This window comes from Neltuma alba, unplaced genomic scaffold, assembly GCF_004799145.2.
Source record: "Neltuma alba isolate B1F8T4 unplaced genomic scaffold, ASM479914v2 tig00013803_pilon, whole genome shotgun sequence".
NCBI lineage: Eukaryota > Viridiplantae > Streptophyta > Magnoliopsida > Fabales > Fabaceae > Neltuma > Neltuma alba.
This window is the reverse complement of record NW_021637920.1, coordinates 68,913-78,509: the sequence shown is the minus strand read 5'-3', so window position 1 is coordinate 78,509 and position 9,597 is coordinate 68,913. Positions and strand designations below refer to the sequence as shown.

Genomic DNA, 9,597 nt, shown 5'->3' with positions numbered 1-9,597 from the left:
AGAGAACTTGACATAATAAATAAAAAGAACATGATATAAGTATTGTTCAAACTATTATTATCATGCAGGAAAAAAAATCTCAACAGGGTAACTACCTCTAGAATCTAATGTCAAAGTACAAAAATAAATAGGCACCTCATCAAAATTAAAAAATTAATTACTATTATTTCTTTTAAAGAGTTAAATATTTAAAACTAACCCTTAAAATCTTATTCCTTTTTAGATTTGAACTGTTATTCTTGTTGTTATTATTATAATAAAAAGAAGGGGAAAAATTGAGGAGAGAACATTAGGGAAGGGAGAAAGCAATAATTGGGGGAAGGAAAGGTGGTGTTTGGTTGATTGGATAATGGATGTTAAGTGTGACTAGATTTTGTGTTTTGGGGACAGATTTATTGTATCCATCAATGTTATAATCCTGTTCCCCAAATCTGATTACGACATTTTTTTTTCCACGTCACCCTTTTTAAGGTTTTGGATTTTTTTTTTGGTGGCAAATGCGTACTGGACATCACTATTCACTAGAGATGGGAAATTATTTTCTACAGAGCTTCCCCTTTTTTATAATTGTTTTTAGAAATATTAATTTTTTGGTAAACAAATCATAATTAATTTGTTATTTTTTACTTTATTTTTTAAAACCATTGTGATAGTTATATATGTGTGTGTATTTTTGAGTAATTATTACCATCCGGTATCACAAACTAACAAAAACAAATCATTTGCATTTTTTTTGCCAACATAAAAAAAAGTCATTTTCATTTATTTTAGTTTGATCAATTTGTTAGTTGAACCCATTTTAAATATAAGAATTATTTAAAGGAGTTTATTTTGGTATTAAATATGATATCTTAATCCTTTTTATCTCTCAAATTTATAATTATTTTCTCAAACGATGATCGAAGGGAGTATTTCAATACACACATTTACTATAAATAATTTAATTGGTTTTTCAATATTTATAAATTAATTATAGAACTCATACATTTAGAATTGTCATGAGTATTAACTTGTTAAAATGAAGTCGTGCAACTTTTTGATAAATTGTGTTGTAAATTCTAGTGCTTTTCTCGGAAGAATTATAGCTAATGTTTTAAGTAACAATGCTATAAGATGATAACACGTACTAATAAATAATACTCCTTCAATCCTAAATATAATAACTATTCTATAGTATAAATTACATTACAAAATGGATTTTATATTTAGGACCGGAGGGAGTAATTGTTTATTTATTTTATATGGTTAATTTTTTTAATCATTTTGGGTGACTAGTTTGGTCAGATTAAGGAATACTTATTGGTTTTGGAGAGAATCTTGGATATTGAAGGGATTCACTCAACCTTCATTAGATTTGAACAGAAAATAGACAAGTAAATCTGATACAAACTCTTCACCTAAAATTATATCAGTTTCTTATACAGTAAGTTTGAGTTAACTAGAAGATTCTACAAACGCTGAGGGATTAATTTTTTCATAATATTATTTTTTAAAAAAATCATTATTGTTTAACATAAAATAATTGTTTTGATTATTGGAAATATTGACATATGAATTATTCTAGTCGTATCAAAATTCTCTATTCAAATTTTATTTAATGAGGGACTCTCTTTTGTTAGAATATTTGGTAACAAATATTATAACATTGGGTATTGAGACATCTAATTAGTTCTCTTAACGTGATTTTTTTTTTGGGTGTGATATTTGTATATCTAATTTTATTCAAACTGAAACTGGACAGATCATTGAATTGGTCGAAATTGTGTTTTCAAGAGTTAGTAGTTCAATTATGGTTAAATTGGGGTTAACACAATCATGATTCAAATAATATAATTTAATTAAAATATATAAAAATATTAATATATAACCTTAACAATAGTAGTATTTAAATAAAGAATCACAAATTAATTAATAAATAAAACATTCATATATAAACCAAATATATTCTAGTAAAACAAAGTACTAAAACACTAATATGACGGATTACTATTTTTCACCAAAATGACATCGTTTCAAGCTTGGCAAGAGGCCAAAAAAAAAAAAAAGAAGAAAAAAAAATAGACCCACCCAATTGGCCTAACCAGTTGAGGTGTTCATAGGAGAGAACGGGACAAGAACGACCCCGTGTCCCATTCTGTTTGTCCTAATAGCGTCCCATCCCAACATAACTAGGACGGATAGGGACGCTTTATTTTTTTTTTATTTTTAATTTGAAAATTAACTATACATAAAATATAAGAACTTATGATTAAAAACCATACAAAAAAAAAATAAAAATGAGAAAACAAGGACAAAGAAAAGTGTTTTTTAATCTTGAGAGACAAAAAATAAACAAACCTAAAATATTCACTATATAGAATATCACGTAATTCATACAAAACAACTTATAAACAAATAAAAAAATGATAAATATCATTACCAAAATATTATTATTATGATAAATAAAATAAATTTAAAAAAATTAAAAATAAATATATTATATCGGGATGGGATATCTTTGTCCCGCATCCTGTCCCGCTTTACAGGATTGTTACGTCCCAAAATGATTGAGATGAGACATTGTTGAACACCCTTACTAACTAGAAGATTGATTTATTGATTTATTTTTTTGATTGATTAGTTGAGATTGAGTTTTAATTTCAAGAAATTGAGTCTCTTTTACGTAAACACAAAAGTGGGATTGGTTTTCAGTCATAAGTGTGTGAAAATCCATTGGATCCCTATTTGGATGATCATCTTTGTACCTGTTTTTGTTGAAGTTTGAACCTAGTACTATTGTTAATACTTCATACATGACAAAACCTTATTCCAATCATATTCAGGTGAGCTTTTTTTTTTGGGGGCGCTATTCATTGCATACACTTGACCAAAACAAAAGTTACAACCCAAGGCATCAAGTGATTTTGTCTGCAATACTCATAACATCAAGGTCAAAGCAAGAATGTCCAATGATCACATTGCAATATGTATGATTTAATGCATTGGCAAATTGAATAACATAATTGGTTTAGTATAGCAGAAGGAACTTCATTTTTTTAAGCAAGGTTGAAAATTGAAGATTTAAACTTTATGGATTAAAAAAAATCATGTTTTAAGAGTTACTATCTATCTGTATCCAACTTTTCCTATGTAATTACTTAATACTCCCTCCAGTTTTAAATTTGAGTTAGTTAATTAATTTACAGAAATTATTTAAATTAAATTATTTATTTGTAATAAATATATATTGGCTTCCCTAAGATGTCTATAAAAACCTCTTATGTATGTGTAGTTAATATTATTACTCAAAAAAACAAAAATTTAAATTATAAGAAAAAGTAAATAGAAGTTTTATATTCAAGATCGGAGTAAATTTTTCTTAATCTAACTTCTATATTTAAGAATTAAGATAAGAGGAGGTAATGTATAATATTATATAGTAGTAAAAAATGAAAAAGTTCATAATTAGCACATGTACTCAACATGAACATGTCATCACATGGACATGTCTTGAATTGAACAGAACAATGTGCTGCCATAGTGGTGAATATCATTATTACAATTTAGAGACAGTTTTTGTAGTACATGTGTTAAAAAGAGACCATGATATTAAAAAAACATAAAAAAAAAATTTAAGTACACTTTTGTTCTCGTGAATATTATAAGTACATCAACTAACTCGTAATTCATATCTATATTCTAATAATTTGAATTAAATTATTCTTGTCTTTTCATATTTTACAATAATCAATAATTAGCTTTAACTCTTTCTGTCTTAATTTATTCTTATGGTCAACTAAACATTGACCAAGTCAGGTTATGGCTCAAACTTTAATATTTTTAGATTTTAGACTAACTTAAATTTAAATGTTGATGTAAATCTATTAGAGACAATCCTATTTAAGGTACTGTCGAGCACTAATTGTGGATACCTTTTCTAATAAGAATTTGAATCTTAGTTCGTTACGTTAACTCCTTCTGCTAGACTCAACTCCTTCTGCTAGACTCAACTCCCGTTGGTAATGTTGACGTAAATCTAAAACCTGATAGAAATTTATTGGTGTGAGGGCCATACATGAACAGCATCGTCGTCAAAAATTGGAACGCAATCACATTGGGCTCATATAGAAAGTTGTGGGCCTACGGAATCTGAATAATATTAAGCACATTTGCAGATCGGATTTTGAATTCAATCAATTCGGATTATTGTACCCCAAAAAAAAAAAAATTCAATTCGGATTAGGTCTAATTAAAAAGACTAGTCGATGAATCAAATAAAATTTGAAAAGCTGAACTTTGACATGAATTGATAGAGTTGAACACAATACTTGGTGTTTCTGTGGCAAACTCCCATAATCACTTAAAAGGAAAATCTTTTATGATTTAGAAGACAATACTCCTAAATAATTTAAATAATCTAATATTGTAAGTGGACTGTAGATGTAATATCGACGTCAGGTAAAGTTTCACTCATTCTTTTGTTGAGTATTACTATCTCTGATCTTTAATATAAGACCTCTTTTGACTTTTATTTTAGTCCTAATTATAAAACTCCAATCCACTTTATCTCTCATATCTATACATTCTTTCCTAAGATAGTTCCTTTAATAATAGTAGTTCTAACCAATAAACTTGATTAGTAAGGATATTTTAGAAAAGACAATACCTATTTATTACAAATAATTAAATTAACTTCTTTTCTTAATCTATTTAAATTAATCAAATAGTTCTTATATTTAAAACCAGAAATAGTATAATTAGAACTGGAGGTAGTATTTCTCAAAATTGATGCCAGCCTTAGGATGAAGTTTATTTGATGTTTTAAAAACATTTATTTGAACTTACACATTATGAAAACCATTCATATTGCCATTTCGAAATTATAGGAACTTAATTAATATGAAATGAAACATAGATATAATAAAATTTAAATAATCAATTTTTAAAAAAAATCAATTTTTTTTAATAACATGAGAAAACACAACCGAGGTTACATATTTCTCAGGGAGTTTATCCCATTATATCAACAACAATCAGCTTAAAATTTAAATTCTCTTCAAATAAGAGGCCTGCGCAAAACTTATATCCGTCTCACAGAAACTACTCATGTTCCTCCTACAAGTTTCACACATTTTGGATCAGTTTCTTCCCCTATAAAAGTTTAGAAGAGCCTAGGGTTGTAAATAAACTATGCAGCTGTCCATACTAGAGTAAGAAGTACAAATTTAACAAGGCCTTCCACAGTTACAGTGCTTGGAACATGCGAGGCTGCAAGTTAGTCGCTCATCATTATGTGATCTCTAGTGAGCTGATGAAGGCTTGGGCTTATTGACAAATAGCTTGGCCATGTCTTCTGTAACAACGTTACTCCTGTAAAACACAAATCAGAATTCCATGAATACTAGTATCATTTCAACAGTGGATCCAATAACAGATGTCTTCAGTGATAAATATATGCAAGAGTCCCGTGTACAAACTGTAATCTTAGCTTTGGCTTAAACAAGAACAGAAAAACGTGAGAAGAACACCAAGCCATGGATTTATAATCATATCTATCCAGGCAATTTCCTTCTTTCTTTTGGTGATATCTATCCACACTATTTCAAACAAACAATAATAAACCGTCATGTGGTTAGACAATTTGCTTCTGCTTCGTTTTGGCATTTAAGAAATTTGACTGGTAAGAACCTATTCTCATAAAAAACACATATTGAATAAAATTAAAATGTTCCCCTGGGTTTGGGGGGAGGGGGGATCCAAAAGTCGTAAGAATACATGTCATCTGATAGAAGACGCTGCAGCATAAGCAGTGTGCCTTACTGAAAATATGGTTACAACAAGAAAAACAGGGAGATGACATCATACCTCTTCTGTGTTATAAATAGAGTTCAATATTTTAATACAATAAAATCAACAGAAGTATATAATAGAAGATACGACAACAGAAGAATATGCCTCCGGCATACAAGTTTCAGCATAGGCAGGAGGACTATAGTTTGGAAAATTCTTCGCTCTGTATGGCAATATGGCTATCAATAATAAATATGCAACTAGGGGTTATGAGTTCTTGGATTGAGGTTCGTCTCCCACGAATACCCCCTCTCTCTTTCCTCTACTTCCTATGCAACTAGGGGTTGAATCCCAAATATGTTATCTTTTCTGTGGAAATTCCCCCCTTCTTGCAATTTTAGTCCGAAGTGACCATACGATCTGGTCCCTCAAAACTATGCCTCCTTATGATGTAATCCTTGGATTTTTTTTTCCCCCCCCCTCCTATGCAAACAAATCTCTTCATAACAAACTCATGCGCAATTGAGTTAGTCCTTCATAGTTGAGAGTGAATGAACAATTCAATCCAACAGCAGGATTAACGTTTAAAAGATAGAAAGGTACAAGTTTCGAAGGATTAAATTGTTTAGAAGATGAAATCTAAACAATAAACTGTCAAGAGGTATATAATTAAGAGACCAAATGGTGTGTCTCTGTATTCTACCCCCAATAATGCTCTGATGTGATCCCCCCGTTCTTCTCTGGCAAAGGCTCCTGTCATGTGTTACAGAAGTTCAAAAACATGCTGATGTGGCAGTTGTAAGCAGGTTGTTTGGGAATCAGGTAAATATCAGATTTTTCCGCTTTCCTTAGAAATCCCCCACGCATCAACCACCCCCCCCCAACCAAAAAAAAAAAAACACCTGGAGGGAAATGTAAGATGAAGGTCTTTGAGGAGCTAAAGTCTTTTCGGTACAAGGTAGGCCTCCCCCATTTCTGATTCACGCAAGGATTGGAGGGCTTTGAGACAATTTATTTTTATTCTCCCATTTTTGTTTACTTTTTTGCTATACAAGCAAGAGAGATTCTTAATAGTCCTTTCTCAATGATTAAAAATAATATTAATAGAAAGTTGCAGAACATTAGCCAGTAGTCTCCAATAAAATTAAAATACGGTACATACGAAAAACAGCAAAAATTATCATATTATTAAAAAATATAAAATGAGTAAATAACAGACTGAAGCAGTAAGTCGATGCCAATTTCAAAGTAAGGTTATTGTCTAAATGTCACCCACCACCAATTTGGATTGTTTACCGATTATCACATAATATTTCTATTAAAAAATAAAAAGCTAGATTTTAAAAACGTCTAGTGAGCGCAACATGAGCGTATTAGAAGCTAATAGAATTATTCTATAATATTTCACAACTAACCTTCCTTTGACCTGAGGTGGAACTAGCATGCCACTGGAAGTATCTGGAACAGTCCTTGAAGGAGGCAAGTCACCTCTAGGAACTTTACTGCGAAGTGTAGAGGGAGCCAACCCATTTGAGTCTCTCTTACGAAAGGCATTTTCAGCCTGAGCAGCCGCTACTCGAGAGGAGTGGTCGCTAGTATTCATCAGATTGGAAGATACCGCTGGTGAATTTAATAGAAGTGAAGCATCAGGAAGTTTCTCCAAAGAAGGAGGTGGCAAATCTAGTTTTTTTTCCGGCTCCTGGTCTGATGAAGATCCTGATTTGGTCCTACATATTGAAAATGCAGCAAAAAAAAATACAGAATCCAGAGACCATATTCATCGAGCAAGAAGCACCATCAGTATAGGCAATGCTAAATAGATAATGTAAGCATATACACACTCCCTTAGAGTCTTCTCCGTTTCTCTCTGTCATATTTTGGTAATACGGTCTATCAAACAGCAGGCAGTAGGTAGCATGATTACCTTCTATATCTCATACACTCACATTTTGTATGTTGAATTAAAAAATATTTTCCAGAAAATCTATCTATTTAAAGGGATTTTAAAGAGATACAAGAGTAAAACAAATTTTCTTGGTCTCAACATCAGAACTAGCCAAACATAAAGGGTGGGGGTGTGGAAAGCAAACAAGGGTCACTCGAAATATTCATCAAATTATCAAGGATTCCTTGAAGAAATCGTAGTGGAGCAGAATAAGAGAGGCTAAAAAGAAATTCAATCACTGATAAGCTGAAAAGACATAAACCAAAAACCATTGTGAATATTAACATTATGTTCCATCCAAGTAAACCCAGGCCTATTTACAAAACACATCAACACCAAGCCGCTTTCCCCCTCCATCTGCCGAATTTTGTTAAAAGAGTCAGCAATGAGTGCTCCAAATTTTATAAAATTTATTCATAAACAAACTCCCAAAATATTCCAAGGTACCAAACAGAAAAAGAAGAACTAAAGTTCATTTGTAGGGTCTGGAGATGGAATTCAACAAGCGGAGAATAAGAAGTAAACATTCGCATCCTGCATTCATAACATGTTTGGTCTGTAAATTTTACAAATTACAAACATGAAATTTGCAATTTACATTAGGGAAAATTTTCCAACTGAAAAGGAGACCAAACCTACTGGATTCCCTTTAAAGAATATGAAACCAGAACAATTTCAGTCATTTTGACAAGTTTTTCCACGATTTACCCTTCCATGAGTTGGGTTTTTTCGGTTTCAAACACCCTTAATGGAGGGTGTGATGGCTAGGACTGGAAAGAGAATGTGGAAATGCGGAAGTGAACTTTGGCAGAGTATTGGAACTAAAGGTCTAAATACATCCCTGACGTTAAATTTCCTCCATATTTCACTTTCTCAAAAGCACATTGAGGTCTGAATTCCTACCAAGCACAACCAGATTCCTGAATTTTTCCAGTATCAGAATATCCTAACAACAGTATTCCATTAGAAATCCATATATAAGCATTTTCTCATTTTCGCAATAAGCAAGTGTGCACAGCAACCATTTATAATTTACAAGCAATTTCTCAACAATCGATTTCTGAAAGAAAGTGATGTCAGCATGTAAAGAAAAGAAACGGGGTCAAAAGAAACTGAGAATTACTGCGTCGCAGGAGGTGAAGGTTCCGATGCCGATGCTTGTGCCGCTGGATTGTCTTGAGGATGTTGGGGCTCTTCAAACGAATCGGGAGCTTCCTCGTCCGAAGAGGAAGCGTAGTCTACCAGCGACATCTTGCGCGTCTTCTCTCCGATGAGGGAACTTCCGGTGGCCTTCAACTCCGCTAGTTTGTGTCCAGTCTTCCCTCTAATTTGGTTCTTGCTGCTACATATGAATACAGATATACTATGTTCATTATACCTCCGATGATGCTTCCGATCATATATTTATCCAAAGATAAAAATTAAATATAAAAAAACTAATTAATTATTTTAACTAAATTAAAAAAATAAATTAAATTAGTTATTTGTAATATATAAGTATTGTTTTTCTTAAAATATTTTTATTAATTAAGTATATTGATTAGAATCTTTAAAAAATATATAAATATAATAACAAAATAGATTGAGATCTTATATTTAGTATCAAAATAAAATTAAATAAGATTTTATATTAAGATCAAAAATAATATTTACCAAGTACCACACTAAATGTTGTTTACACAAAAAAAAAAAAAGTTCAAAATTAATTATTGTCAAGAACAATTTAATTTTAAAAAAATTACAAATAAAGAACATCCCAGAAATTATAGAATGGGTTTTTAAATTAACTTAATTATCCCAGAAGAGAATATGAAATAATATTGAAATGAACAAAATGCCTTTTTTCTTTTTTTATTTCTTCCATCTCATCCTCTCCTCTTTCT

General features: G+C 31.0%; 1 protein-coding gene across 1 annotated transcript; it reads right to left on the bottom strand.

Annotated features, from left to right (window-relative positions):
• Nucleotides 1-4,918: 4,918 nt before the first annotated feature.
• LOC114739211 (uncharacterized) lies at nt 4,919-9,017 on the bottom strand. Its single transcript, XM_028927261.1, has 3 exons — nt 8,838-9,017; nt 7,185-7,496; nt 4,919-5,349 (listed from the first exon to the last, which is right to left on the bottom strand). Exons 1-3 carry the CDS (start codon nt 8,963-8,965, stop codon nt 5,280-5,282), a joined length of 510 nt encoding a protein of 169 aa, XP_028783094.1. The 5' UTR covers nt 8,966-9,017; the 3' UTR covers nt 4,919-5,279.
• Between the last annotated feature and the right edge of the window lie 580 nt (nt 9,018-9,597).

Bases quoted from the DNA above. Each gene is read 5' to 3' on its own strand.
- LOC114739211 (XM_028927261.1), bottom strand. From the start codon at position 8,965: ATGTCGCTGGTAGACTACGCTTCCTCTTCGGACGAGGAAGCTCCCGAT. The intron at 7,497-8,837 runs GTAATTCTCAGT...TTCAATATGTAG, and splicing joins CCTTCACCTCCTGCGACGCA to GACCAAATCAGGATCTTCAT. The intron at 5,350-7,184 runs GTTAGTTGTGAA...TGTGTTTTACAG, and splicing joins CCACCTCAGGTCAAAGGAAG to GAGTAACGTTGTTACAGAAG.